The 14,716-nt window shown below is 38.7% G+C and overlaps 2 protein-coding genes across 6 annotated transcripts in view; one reads left to right on the plus strand and one right to left on the minus strand.

The window, feature by feature from the left end:
* The window catches only part of DHX57 (DExH-box helicase 57), a 45,489-nt gene extending 39,501 nt beyond the window's left edge, over nucleotides 1-5,988 (minus strand). Inside the window, exons 1-2 of one of the 5 annotated variants that reach the window (XM_081157091.1) lie at nucleotides 5,740-5,988; nucleotides 3,116-3,333 (exon numbers count right to left, since the gene is read on the minus strand). In XM_081157091.1, the coding sequence (XP_081013217.1) occupies nucleotides 3,116-3,327 (212 nt within the window). In that variant the 5' untranslated portion in view covers nucleotides 3,328-3,333; nucleotides 5,740-5,988. Of the gene's footprint in view, nucleotides 1-3,115; nucleotides 3,334-5,373; nucleotides 5,438-5,720 lie in introns of those variants that run through there. The other 4 variants (XM_081157092.1, XM_081157090.1, XM_081157093.1 and 1 more) reach the window with 4 other exon arrangements.
* A 43-nt stretch (nucleotides 5,989-6,031) lies between these two features.
* MORN2 (MORN repeat containing 2) lies at nucleotides 6,032-12,108 on the plus strand. Its single transcript, XM_081157101.1, has 5 exons — nucleotides 6,032-6,165; nucleotides 7,229-7,279; nucleotides 7,641-7,747; nucleotides 8,503-8,639; nucleotides 10,057-12,108. Exons 4-5 carry the CDS (start codon nucleotides 8,503-8,505, stop codon nucleotides 10,157-10,159), a joined length of 240 nt encoding a protein of 79 aa, XP_081013227.1. The 5' UTR covers nucleotides 6,032-6,165; nucleotides 7,229-7,279; nucleotides 7,641-7,747; the 3' UTR covers nucleotides 10,160-12,108.
* Nucleotides 12,109-14,716: the final 2,608 nt, after the last annotated feature.

Raw genomic sequence — 14,716 nt, forward strand, 5'->3', positions numbered from 1 at the left:
TCTCTCTCCCACCCCTCTCTCTAAATATCAATAAAAAAGAGTTCCATTTTAGTTGTTAATACTCATGAGTTAATACCTGGCCTACTTTTGAAATATTTACCTAAATTATCATTATTTCCTGATTATAAAAAAATATATGTTCGCTGTAGAAAAGTAAAGAACAAAGAAAACAAAGGTCACCTTAATTCACATAATCTTTTTCATATACATTTAAAAAAGTGTACAGCATATATAATCTTTTATAATTTGCTTTATTTCCCTATTAAAATAAAGCTGGCATTTCCCTAAAATTAAATATTCTCCTACAACATAATTTTAAATGGTTACTTATAGATATAGATGTACTAGAATTTATTTCACCAACCTTTCATTGTTGGAATTTAGACTTTGAAAGGATTCTTTTTACTATTTAAATCATAAGTTCTAAGGTTTAACTTTATTCACTAAATTTCTTTTCTTTTTTGGGGGCGGGCATGTTTCATTATAAATTTTCACAAATCTAGGGAAATGGAAGAAACGTTTTCTGTATTTAAATGCAACACATTACTGAGACTTTGAAAAGAACCACTGGGAAAGCAAAGGAGAAAGTAGAGTTGATTATGGTTTTTAACTACTTCGTTGCAACCTCTAAAAAGAAATGCTACCCCAAATCCATAATTTCCACTAACACTTTGTTTTGAAAAATTTTAAACCTACAAAAATAAACACTTTTTACTTAGATTCACCAGTTCTTAACATTTCCCATACAGATACGCACACATCTCCAGTTGGAGAGTACTTCCTAGCTGGTCTTCCTGGTTCCAACCCACGCCCCTGTAGTCTGTTCTCCACACAGCGCACTGAGTCAGGGCTACTGAGTGTGGCTGCACAGACTGGCACTGTGCAAAGGCTCCTGGCAGGCATGGGAGAAAAGGGAGGGGGGAGGGGACAGCAAGAGCTAAAATCCAGCCCATGCCCTGCTGGCCGAGACATGCACCCTCAGGCTATACCTCCCCAAAGGAAGGGGTACAATTTTCTAACTCACATGAAGGCATATATTAAATAGGAGCAGCTCTGGCCAGTGACTGATGTCACACACCCTTGCCTTAAACGCTGCAATGACTTCCCATTTTAATCAAAGCAAAAGCTTTAGGTTATAGGTCCTTTTAATGGCCTATAAAGTCCTACAAAGTGTAGCCTTTCAGATCTAACTGCCTGTCACTCTCCTTTTTACCCATCTACTCTAGCCACTGGCCTCCCTGCCATTTCCTAAACCTTCCAAGCACACTCCTGGCTCAGGGACTTTTTACTGTCATTCCCTCTGCTTTGAATGTTCTTCCCTCAGTCAGCTTCCTTCATTTCCTTCTGTCCCTGCTCAAATGTCACATTATTAGAGAAGCTTTTTCTGATCACTGTATGTAAAATAGCAACTACTGAAAATACCAGCAATCTATTTTGATTTTCTATTGCCTCTACCCTCCTTTATTTTTCTCCATAGCACTTACCACCTGACATAGTACATATTTATTGATGGTCTTTATACCTCAAACATCCCTCTATGAAGGCAAGGACAATTATTTTATTTATTGCTGTAATTCTAGTCCCTAAAACAGTACCTGGTGTATAGTAGGCACTCAGTCAATATTTACTGCATGAGTAAATGTCTTAGATGGCAAGAACCTATAATGTCTGTTTTCAAAAAGAATGGAGCTGGCCCTGGCCAGTTTGGCTCAGGGGTTAGAGTCGGCCCATGGACTGAAGGGTCCCGGGTCCGAGTCCAGACAAGGGCATGTACCTTGGTTGCAGGCTCAATCCCCAGCCCTGGTCGGGGCACGTGCAGGAGGCAACCAATCGCTGTGTCTCTGTCACATCGATGTTTCTCTCTCTCTCCCTCTCTCTCCCTTCCACTCCCTGAAGAGCAATGGAAAAGGTATCCTTAGATGAGGATTAAAAAGAAAAAGAATGGAACTGCACTGAACTTAGAAACTGGGTTCTTATGTGAGCAGCTAAGGTGAAAATACAGTTTAAAATTAAGGACTCTGCAAGAGTCCTTGAGATGGTGTCAACTTTAAGACTGCTAGAGTATTTCTCAATGTGTCCAAAATGACCATTTTTCTTCTAGAATGAAAAAAAAAAGTAGGTTCTCTCGTTGAATACCAAGTATTTGGTTATGCTAGGCACTATGTGTGAAAAACATATATTTAAGACCTAAAATCACATACTCAGTGCATCAGAGGCTTAAACTCCAAAGAAACTTGCAAACTGAGAATGACTGAGGGAATAGCAGATTCTCTCTCTGTATGGGGCCCAGATTCGTTCAGTGGTAAGTTTAAATTACTTAAATGCTGTCTCTTTTTCTTTTTTTCCTGAATGCATATAGCCGAATTCATTTAAGTTAAAAGCATGTATGATACAATTAAACTCAAGCACTCATCTACATGCCTTTCAAATAATATTTAGTTGAGTTATTCTCACAAAAGAGTGTGTGTATGTGTGTATATGTGTGTGTACAGCTTAAGAAATCTCTCCATCTCTAAAAATTCCCATAGGAGGCTCAGTGCAGTTTTAGAGACACGTAGTAGTAAATCTTTATTTTCATAAAGTATCCACTATAGTTATCAGAATTTAATCATTATTTAAAAGCTGACTATGAGAGAAGCCTGGATATGATGTCTGTCACCGGTCATCATGTGAAGCACTGGTGAAGACTTGGTCAATCTGGTTGGAAAACAGATCATTCATCAATTAGGACAGAGTCTAATCAGGTCACATGCTGGGACCTTCAAACTATAAAGCCTAAGGAATGCTTGAAATAATTTTCATCACTTTCACCATCTCCAATAGTCACTTTCCTAGTAACACTGGTTACAATAACAATATTACACTCAATTCACAGTGTCTCGTGGAAGTTAGAGTTAATGTCACATCTTGAACTTCCAAAAGGAAAAAGCTGTTATTTGCCATCATGCCTTTAGAATATATTATAAAGAGGGGGACTGCAAAGTTTTAAAATAAGAGGAACAGTGAACTTGAGCAGAATTACTTGGCATTCTTCCCCCGTTCTCTTAGCATCTGTTGTCCCATAGATTCGGAATTGATCCAGTTCCCATATTTGAACATTCAAAGAGCATAATACCTGGCTGAGGGCCTTGACTCACTGAAGATACAAAAGTCATCGTCATCATCCCAAGTTCTACTTGAGGCCTTTCTGTTGCCACCGCTGCCACCACCACCGCTGCCGCCCCCGTGAGATTTACTAGTGTGACTCTTGCCTCCTCTGCCTCCTCTAGAAGACCCTTTTCCACTTCCTTTGCCTGGCTTGCCTTTTCTTCTTACTGAAGAACTCATTGTCACCTGCAAGAGAAAAAAGTAATACAGACATCATAAAATCAGACAAGTATAATAACTCTTTGTTTTTAAAGTTATGGATATAGCCTATTTTAATGAAATAAAGGAAATGCACATTTTAAAGGGCCAGTTTACAGAAAGCATGGATAAGTTGCTTCACGAAAGATTTACAAGCATCAGCCCTGGCTGATGTGGCTCAGTTGGTTGGGCATTGTCCCATGCACTGAAAGGTTGCCAGTTCAATTCCTGGTCAGGGCACATGCCCAGGTTTCAGGCTTGATCCCCAGTGGGAGGTGTGTGGGAGGCAGCTGATCAATACTGTGCTCTCATATAACCGTTTCTCTCTTTCTCCCTTCCTCTCTCTCTAAAACTCAATAAAAAATCTTTAAAAAAATAAAAAGCTTTTACACAGCAAAGAAAATCAACAAAATGAAAAGGCAACCTATTGAATGGGAGAAAATATTTGCAAATAATATATCTGATAAAGAGTTAATATCCAAAATACATAAAGAACTCATACAGATCAATACAAAAAAACCAAGCATCTAATTTTAAAAATGGGCAGATTATGCTAAGCGAAATACGCCAGTCAGAGAAAGACAAGTATCACATGATTTTACTCATTTGTGGAATCTAATGAACAAAATAAACTGATGAACAAAATAGATCCAGAGACATAGAAGCATGGAACAGACTGATGAGTCTCAGAGGGAAGGCAGGGGTGGGTTGTGGGTAGATGGGGCGAGATTAACCTAAAAACTTATGTGCATATATGCATAACCCATGGATACAGACAATAGTGTGGTGAAGGCCTGGAGGAAGAGGTGCAGGGGATCAATGGGGGGAAAGGGGACATTTGTAATACTTTCAACAATAAAGATAAATTTTAAAAAACAATAAATTAAAAAAAAAGGTAGATACGGCCACTCAGAAATATTTGAATAGATACCTGACCAAACTGAGGAAATGAGTCATGAAATATTTGTGAAAGGAGCATTCTAAGCAGAAGCAACAATAGGTGCAAAGGTGTCAAGTCTTTAATGCACTGGATGGATGAACAGTATGAAGTCTGATGGGTCTGTGAGGAAAGGGGATGAGATCAGAGAGAGGACCATGTAGGCTCTAGAAAGGACATGAATTTTATTCTCAATACTGAAAGTCCTCACTTAACATTGTCAAATAGGTTCTGCACCTTTAAGTGAAATGATGTGTAATGAAACCAATTTTACTGTAGGCTAACTGATATAAATACGAGGTAAATTCCTGCAGCATCTCATTCATCAAGGTTATAACAAAACAAAGTTGAACTAAAACAACATTACTCAATCACCTTCCGCATATGAAGTCACTAGAGAGCTGAGGGAAACGCTTGATAGGACTGACTTATGTTTTAAAACAATTACTCTAGTGCTATATGAAGAATAAAAAGACACGGGGGGGGCGGGGGGGGTAGGGGGGAATGAGGAGAAACCAGGAGGCCAGTTAGTAAGTTGCTGCAGTTATTCAGTGGGCAAATGAAGGGAAGTGGGAGCAAAAGAGCCCCACAAGCCCAGAGTCCCAAGAGAGTCAAGAGTGGAACTCCTTTGTTTGCTATGTATCCCAAATCTCCCAGCCCTTGCATTGGCCATGCCCATTCTGGCCAACCCTCCCGGCCCCCAGGTGTGACTGACAGCAAGCACCTTCCCCTCCCCCCGCCCCCCACTTAACTGGGCGCGCGTCTATCTTCCCTTTGCTGGACCCCTGGGGAGTGTAAAGTCGTAGCTTCCAAGAGAAGCTGCCCAAATGACATGCCTATAATATTTGGCCTTCCCTTTGCTCCTTTCTTATCAGTAACTAGCTAATTACAATGGTACCGAGGGCACATACAAGGATCAACTAATGAATGCATAAATAAGTGGAACAACAAATGGATGTTTCTCTCTCTCTTCCTCTCTCTCTAAAACCAATGGACAGGCCACAGCAAGCTTCCCTAAGAGCGATCAAGACCTTGCCTCATGCCAACACAGGGACCTAAGTTCGGCTTAAAGAGTATCCTTTGTTTCGCACCAAGTTTGTTCCCAGGAACAGAATCTCTAAGCTGGGCGCTCAGCACTGACACACACCACTCCCCTTCCAGGCAGACCTCTGACCGACGGCACAGATCCAACGCCACGCAGATACCCAGACCTGGTGCCTCCCCTCGAGCAAGCAATGTCCCCAGTCTCCCCCAAAGAGCCGCTCGGCTCGGGATGGAGAAGACAGGAAATGAAACCTGAGCCCCCCAGTCCAACCCTTTCCCCGCTCCGAGCCCGAATTCAGCGCCCCGCCTCCAGCCCGAGGCTGGACAAGCTCAGCCGCCGACCGCGCCCGACCGGTTCCCGCGTGGCTCCCAGGCCCCAGCCAACCCGCCGGACCTCACCAGACCCCGACCACCTCGGGAGGGAGGCGGCAGAAGGATCCGCGCGCACTGACAGCCAGGACGCCGCGCAGGCCCCGCACCCGGACACACGCCCCTCGCCTGCGGGCGGGGGCCGTACCCCGCGAGCCGCGCCGCTTCCGGGGCTGCTGGGAGGGGCGAGCGCCGGGCGGCCGGGAGTCCCGCGGGGATTCGCCGCCCTCTCGGACCTCACCCGGAGCTGCTCGGCCGCGGCCCCGCTGCAGCTGCGCAGCCCTGGCGGCTCCTGATTGGCTCAGTCTTGGCCCCTCGCGTTTTCGCTTCCGGGTGAGAGGTGCCTGGTCGCCCCGGCAACCGAGTCGCGCTCTGCGCCGAGCCAACGCCAGGTTTCCTATTCGCTGCCGATCTGGCGGCTCCGCGGGAATCGCAGAGCGCAAAAAACCTCTCCGGCGACTCTCTGGCAGGTGAGCGGCCTGCTCCCGAGCCCGGGCGGGGAAGGGCGCCTTTAAACCGAGCTCGCAGGGGCAGAGCGCGGCCCGGCGGCGCCGGGCGGGTGTGACACTTTCCCTGAGCGCCCACCTAGGGCCGGGCCGGGCCGGGCCGGGCGCGGAGAATCCGGAGACCGGGGTTCCCGCTCGGATCCGCAGTAGGTTTGCAGTTGCGACAGCTCAGACAGGTGCCGAACGCCCCGGGTTTGTTTCCTCTGTGCTGCCAGACGGCCTTCATATCTTAGGTTCTTCTCGTCCTAACATTCCAAAGCTTCGAATGTGGAACCGTTTAAGAGCAATTGAACACAGTTCGGTTGCTCGTATGATCAAGTTAAATGCTCTGTATTTAACGATTGCTCTCCAAGTGCCATTCATTCACCTGACATTCAATTCCCACCAGTAAGTGCTAATTACTGAGCTGGACACTAGGGTAAGAAATTTCACTAATTCGCGACCCCTCACTTAAACGAGCTGGGTATCGTGATGGGGGGTTCTGGCACAAAAGCGTTTTTGCTTTTAGTAGGGCCCTGCTGTACTACCGTAGGGCTAGGCCCCGAGTGTTGTAGGGGCTCCTCGAGTCTGGGGGTGAGGGGAAATAAGAAAGGCTTTGCTCAGGTGATACCTGTTCTTCTCTGTGCCTCTTTCTCGGAAAATTTTTAAACCTTTTATTCCAGTTCACTAATTTACTTTTCAATTGTATCTTTGCTATTAAGCCCTTCTAAGGAGTTCTGTTTCATCATTTATTTCCTAGACTGAATGTTTTTAAAATACTGAATTGTATACTTTTAAAGGGTATGTTTTGTGGTATGTGAATTATATATTAATAAAGATGTTGTAACAAATAAATAATAGATCATCTAGACAAAATTCCTTATTTACCCAGGACCCTACACTAGATAATGGAATGTCAGTAATCAGAACATACTTGTAATCATATGAAGTAAATCTATTTGGTTAGCTTTTAAAGTGCATTTGTTATAGGTCTTATGACATAAAAATATTTACATTTATGTGACTTTTCCTAAATCTTTTAAAACAGCTGAAGAAGTGTATAAGATAAACTTTATATTTCCAAATGGAGACAAGTATGGTAAGCATACATTTCAATTACTTTTTCTACACAGACCAAAATGAAATAGCTTAAAAGTGAAAAAGTGAAACTCACATTTTATAAAACTACTACTGGGATATTAACTCCATTAAATAACATAGATGAACAGATTTTAAATCTAAATTCTAATGTTAAGTCTACCTATCGGATCTGTTAGTCTTCCTGGTCCTTGGGTCTCAATGATTACAAGACCTTCTAAGCTCCTCATCTCTGGCCTCAGTGGTTTCGGTGCTAGGGAGCCAAAGAGACCCATATGTGTAGTTGTGATTAGGACTAAATATAAATATTACCTAGTCAAACAGGGTTTCCATTTTTAATCTTTAGCATTTCTCTCGTTTAGATGGTGATTGTACAAGAACACCTTTTGGAATCGTTGAGAGGAATGGAATAGGTATTCATACCACTCCTAATGGGATTGTCTACAAAGGAAGCTGGAAAGATGACAAGGTATTATTGTTGGTTTGAATACTGACAGTGGATAAGTAAACCTATTAGTTAAACAATTCCAGGCATTTCTCCACTAATCAAAAACACATATGAATAGACTATACAACAAAAAAACAAATTATTATTTATATTTAATATATATGAACATATGAGTAATATTAAACTTATGCAGAGCGCTAGTCATCATCATCTTTCTCATCTCCTATATGCTGAGTAAAGCTAAACTCTCTACATAATTTTCTCATTTAATCCTCAAAGCAACCTCATGAGGTAGGTACCATTAATACTCCTGTTTTACAAATGAGGTAAATCTGACTCAGGTTTCTGCCCACCTAATAAATGAAAAAATAATGTATACCCAGGTCTGCTTGAATACAATTTTTGTTCTTAACAAGTTTCGTACTGTTTCTTGGGTAACTAAACTGGTTGCCCTTTAAGATTTTTGATAATTCAAGGTATCTCAAGGATGCCTATTATCATCATGGTGTTCAAACCATGATGTTCAAGTGCCCCAGATGTTCAAATGCCCCAGATCAGGAACATTTGACTTGGTGGTGGGATGGGGTGGGGGTGGGGGCTTCACAGAGAGATACATATGAAGGAAAATTATTTAAATGTCTTATTTTTTATGGAAATAAAGGGTAATATGATAGATTAAATAATAACTAAGTGGATAATAGACATGCTTACATTTTCAAAGTGTTCTAGGAAAACTAAAGGTTTAGTTACTGAGTTCTTTCCTTTGTTACAAACAGATGAATGGTTATGGAAGACTTGAACATTTTTCAGGAGCAGTATATGAAGGACACTTTAAGGACAATATGTTTCATGGACTGGGGACTTATACATTCCCAACTGGGGCAAAGTACACTGGACATTTCAATGAAAACAGGTAAGCTTAAAATAAAAAGTCAATGTAGTTCTAAAAGATTCGTTCAGGCATGCTTGCTTAAATATTATATTTAGTTAATGCTAAATATTCTTTTGTAATATATTTTGTTAAGATATATTTATAATATATTTAGTGAGAAATATCGGGTTATTTTTTGGGGGGGAGAAAAAATTTTATGTAACGCTAAGATCATCATGAGCCTTCAAAAGAAAATATCATTCATGTTGATAATCTATTAGACTTTTCATTTATTTCCTAAACTACTCTATTCCTATAGAACTCTTTGTAGGCAGCTTGAAAATGGAAAGCAGCCTAGCTGGTTTGGCTCAGTGGGTAGAGCATCGGACCTCAAACTGAAGGATCCCAGGTTCAATTCCCCGAAGGGCATGTTCCTCCATTGCCCAGGTTGGGGCACGTGAGGCAGCCAATCAGTGGTATCTCACACATCTGATGTTTTCCTCTCTCCCTTCCACTCTCTGAAAAGCAAAGGAGAAAATATGCTTGGGTAAGGATTAAAAAAAGAAAAAAAAGGAAATGGAAAGTTTATTGCAATTATTGAGAAAATTTAAGCCAAAAGTTATTTTCACTTGAAATATTGTGATAAACTTTTTAAAACCAAATTTAATGCTTTTGGGGATAAGGTAATTGTTTATTTCATTTTGACCTGATGTGTGTACATTTTTAATAGGCTAATTTTTAAAATGTAAGCAAAATTAGTTAATTTTCAAGTTGTAGCAAGGTACCCACTTTACAAGCTTAATCTTTACACTGAATACCATGCTATGTCATCCAGAGGTTCATGTTCATTTATAAATACTCCTTTATTATTTCCATAACTGAAAATGCAGCCTGTTGTTAGGAAGTGGTAGATGTGAATACATTTTGAGGAGGGCAGAAGAGTGTCCACCTATATTGACTCTACATCCGTGATGATAGCCCATGAACTTTTTCCGGTTATGTTAATAAAGGGAGAAAAATCTAACCGTGGAATAAAGGTCTGTTTGTTTAAGTGAAGCACATTTTTATCACTCCAAAGGTTCCAAGGAAACACCAGCACAGAACACAGCACTCCAAACATAGCTAATGGTCAATAAGTGTTTGTTGAACAAATAAATGACCTAATATAAACTTTTCAGTTTTTAATTGATTGATTGGGTTTTGTATAAACTTAGCACATGTGATCCTAAAATCTTGGACACCAAAATTTCTATAATGACAGTGTTCATTTGAAATAGTAATATTTGTGGTTTTTATAGGATATGAAAACAGGATGCTGGGTTTGAAATCAAAGTCTGGAAATGGAAAGCTATAATTCTCCAGATGTAGTATAAAATATGTCACAGACTAGACAGTCTTATATCTGGACTGTAAATTCTTGGTCTTGGTTAATGAACAAACTTATTTTTTACTATTGCAGGGTGGAAGGTGAAGGACAATATACTGATATCCAAGGACTAGAATGGTGTGGTAACTTTCATTTCACAGCTGCTCCAGGCCTGAGACTAAAGCTCCACATGTAGATTTTCTGCATTAAAGTTTTAATGTGGTAACTGAAGCTTTTAGTTGTAAGGAAAACAAATCTTTCATCTGAAATTACTTCATACACTACTTCTATATTATAATATTGCCAATAAAACCATCATTCACCTATGCCTTTTTGAACTTTATTTCCATCATTTTATAATTAGATTAAAATAAATTATGTGATTCAATTGAGAGTTTGCTCATTTTAAAAAACATGGCAAAACTATCCAAATTTTGGCAGTCAGTTTCCAATCCTGTCTGAATTTTGTCATCTTTAAAAAGTATATCTAGCCTGGCCGGGCGTGGCTCAGCAGCTGAGCATCAACCCAGGATCCAGGAGATCACAGTTCGATTCCCAGTAGGGGCACGTGCCCGGGTTGCAGGCTTGATCCCCAGTTGCGGGTGTGCCGGGGGCGGCGAATCAGTGACTCTCTCATCATTGATGTTTCTATCTCTCTCTCTCCCTCTCCTTTCCTCTCTCTGAAATCATAAAGATATATTAAAAAAAAAAAAAGTGTATCTATGTGTTAAAGGAAACTGTCAAGAAAATGAAAAGACAATCCACAGAATGGGAGAAAATATTTGGAAATTACATATCTGATAATTGGTTTCCACAATATATGAAGAACTCACATATAAATATATATAAATAGACAACACAATTAAAAAATGGGCAAGGAATTTGAATAGACATTTCTTCAAAGAAAAAAAATATGTCTAGTAACCAAATGAGAAGTTGCTCAACATCATTACTTTTTAGAGAAGTGTGAATTAAACTCACAATAAGGTACTACAATCACTAGGATGGCAATATTTAAAAAGACATAATAATAATAATAATAATTGGCAAGGATATGGAGAAATTGGAAACCTCAAACATTGCTGGTGGGAATTTAAAACAGTACAGCTGCTGTGGAAAACAGTTTCTCAAAAGTTACATGTAGTTACTGTATGTCCCCGCAGTTCCTAAGTATGTACCCGAGAGAAATTACTTGTACAGGAATGTCCATAGCAGCATTATTCGTAGCAGCTCAAGACTGGAAACAATGCAAATGTCCATCAACTGATAAATGGGTAAACAAAGATGGTATATCCATACAATGGAATATTTTTAGGCCATAGGAAGGAATGAAGCACTGATTCATGCTACAACATGAATGAACCTTGAAAATACTGCACTGAAAGAATTCAGTCATAAAAGGGCACACATTGTATGGCCATTATGTGAAATGTCCAGTAGATTCGTGGCTAGCAGGGAGAGAGGAACTGGGAAGCATGGGGTTTCTTTTTTGGGTGATGAAAAATGTTCTAGAATCAGTGGTGATAGTTGCACAACCTTGTGAATACTAAAAACCACTGAATTGTTAACATTAAAAGGGCAAATTTTGCATATGGTATGTGAATTATATCTCAATTTTCTAAAAAGTAGATCTGTGTCCTCACATATTCTATGGTTAGAAAGCTTCTTTACCTTCTACATAAACATTTTTTCAATTACCAAACAGTACATGACAGTTACATATTAAAAATTACAGTAAAGACCTGTGTGTTTTTGCTAAAACTGTTATTCTGAAACTGACAAAAAAAATAGTGCATGCAATAGATAATTTCTGTATCATATTTCTTCATTCAAAATTTTATTAAAATGCGTATTTCTCAATATGTCATTGCCAAAAAATTTTTTTTAAAAAATGTTTGTTGTACTATAAATCTGTGTTGAAATGTATTTTAAGCCCTGGTCTGGTAGCTCATTTGGTTAGAGCATTATCCCAATACACCAAGGTTGCAGGTTCAGTCTCCAGTCAGGGCACATATAAGAACCAACCAATGAATGCATAAATAAGTGGAACAACAAATCGATGTATCTCTCTCTCTCCCCCTACCTCTCTCTAAAATTAATAAAAATTTTTAAAAATGTATTTTACAATATTGAAATAAAAATGCTATTTTTGTTAGTTTTTTATAATAATAGCTTTGCATTTAATTTCAAAAGACTATTAATGTTCAAAGATACATTTTAAAAATTAAACTTTTTGATTTGTTGCTTAGCATTAACTGGTATTCTTTTAGAATTAAATATTATTGTACTGTAATTTGTAAGGAGAGAAATACTGGACAGGTTAAGATAAGGTGAGAGGGTATTTTCTGGAAGCAGGACATATACAAACAAATTCAAAACTTCTGAAAATATAAAAAATATCTGCTTTACTGCAAACTAAATTTTCTCAAATATTTTCCTTTGAATTGTTTAAAGAAGCAAGATATATATTTTGCTTTAAAAATCTTTATAGATATATAAATAACTTTCCAATGCTTAAGTTTCCAGTTTTCTAAGATATCAAAGTCATCCCTCTTAAACAGTTTTCTTTCTTTTACTCCTTGAAACTAAACGCAGTTCAGTTATTTGATTAGTTGATGCTAGAATTTGACCTGGAGCTTATATAATTAGAAGAGACACTAGTTTTAGCTCATTTAAGCCTAGTTAGCATATGACAGTCTCCTTTCCGGGCAAGTCAAACCTCTCTACTGCTTCTTTTTATAACCTTTAAGTTAATTCAGAATCCAGATAAGCCTTGATTCGAGGATGATATAACCACAGCAAGCACCATGGGGTAAGTGTGTGCTTTTATGTGCTTTGAGAGGCAATGGATGGGAAATAGTGTCATAAGAAATTCCATCAATCCTTAGCAATTTTGATTCAAAATATGCTAATGTTAATTTAAGAATAAAATTTAAACATAAATAACTTTTTATTCAAAAGTGTTAACAATTTGTAACATTCATTTTCTTGCTTAGTTTTAAAATTATGTCATAATCTGCCTTTGTAGGTTGTCAACTAATGAAATGTTTGGGGACTGAAGAGTTTTGCATATTTGCATATTTAACTGAAGCCGAGTTAAATTTTGAGAACAATCTTAAAGAAAGAATAACAGGGTTGTTCTTGATTTACAAGGCAAATAAATCCAACATTTCTTTGGGATTAAGAATAAAAAATGAAAAAGATTAGGAATGAAGAGAGGTTGATTTGTACCTTTTGTAACACAAAAAGGAATAAAGTTCACCCCTCTATATACAGAAAAATGAGTACTGATTAATTACACAGGGACATTAATGAATCAATTATAAACACTTTGCACGGTTTTGGGAGCATGATGAGAAGAACTGGGTTTCACTTTACAGGTTTCTGTTCTTTACTTAAGTGAGAATAGTATTCCATGATAATTAGTATCTGAATTATGTGGGTTTTATATGCTAAAACAATAGTATTCTGAAAACATAGAAATTATTTTTTTATTACCCTTTTGTCTTTGTTAATAGCTCCTTCTAGTACAAAATTATATTGCTGCAAATGATATAGCCATTTCACTGCAGGCACTTCTGTAGGATTTACCATAAATGATGTGAAATTTATACTAGAGAAATAACTTTTTGACACATTTTTTCTAAAGTTTCCATGAATTTAACATCTACATTTTTGTTAATACCATGGACTCCGAAAATTCAGCCTAAACCAATTTGAAACCTCAGAGGCTTTTGAAAGGAAGATGATCATACTATTGTTAATTTTTAATACAAATATAAAGGTTAACAGATAAGTGCCTTGTTCAAATTTCACATACATTTGTTTCTCTCTCCCTCTCCCTCTCTTATTATTATTTTTTAATGGTAGTAGTTCTTAACCTTTTCCGGGAATCAAGGATCACTTTAAGACTCTTTGGATACCAATTCACCCCCTCTGCAAAAAATTGTAAAATCACGCAAAAGTTTCCATACAGTTTCAGGAGATTTACAGATGGTCTGAATCCAATCTATGGACCCCAGGTTAAGAACCTTTGATTTTGAATTTTAGGACTGGAGTATGAGTTGCTCAATATTTTTCTTAGAGTCTGGATTTTTATAAAATGTAAAAATCTTTAGGTTAATAATTCCTGCTAATTTTCTCTCAGGGGCAATGCTGAAGATGCTGATTCTCACACCGATCACCTCTCAGCACACACACGCACACACACATTTATATGAGAGTGAAACACAATTACCAATATCCGTAGTTTTGACAATCACATTACTGCTGCTTGTCCCCAATGGCTTGATTAATCACTTGTGCTTTCAAGGCGTGCCAGGAATCACCTTGGGACTCATGAAAGAGAAAAGCTCTCATTGTTTTATTTATAAGGTGCTTTCAGTGCCCCAAGGAAGGTGAACTAAACCGTGAATTGCCAGATATTACACAGGACACACTTAATTGGTAGGTTCACGATTATTTTGTTGTCTATTACTGCCCTTACTGAAAAAAAGACGTTAGTATTAATACCCATTTAAGATTTCCTAAAATAATCAGAAAAATAAAAAGAGAAAGTGGCAGCCGATCAGATGTTCAGATTTGTCTGTTTGGGGAAACCTCTAGAATTTATGCCCTGAATATGAGGAAGTAGCTGTTTAGGAACCTGGGGAAGTGCTCATCTCAAAGCTATTTGAGAATACAGTGTCTTTATGTGGGTCTCTCCATTTTTCTTCAGGCTACGCTGGCAGGGTTTTAGTGAGCGACGAAGAGA

Source organism: Miniopterus schreibersii (genome assembly GCF_964146895.1).
Source record: "Miniopterus schreibersii genome assembly, chromosome: 13".
NCBI classification, from domain to species: Eukaryota; Metazoa; Chordata; class Mammalia; order Chiroptera; family Miniopteridae; genus Miniopterus; species Miniopterus schreibersii.

Coding starts and splice junctions, on each gene's coding strand:
- MORN2 (XM_081157101.1), top strand. CDS start 8,503: ATGAATGGTTATGGAAGACTTGAACATTTTTCAGGAGCAGTATATGAA. Junction 8,640..10,056: donor GGACATTTCAATGAAAACAG/GTAAGCTTAAAA, acceptor TTACTATTGCAG/GGTGGAAGGTGAAGGACAAT.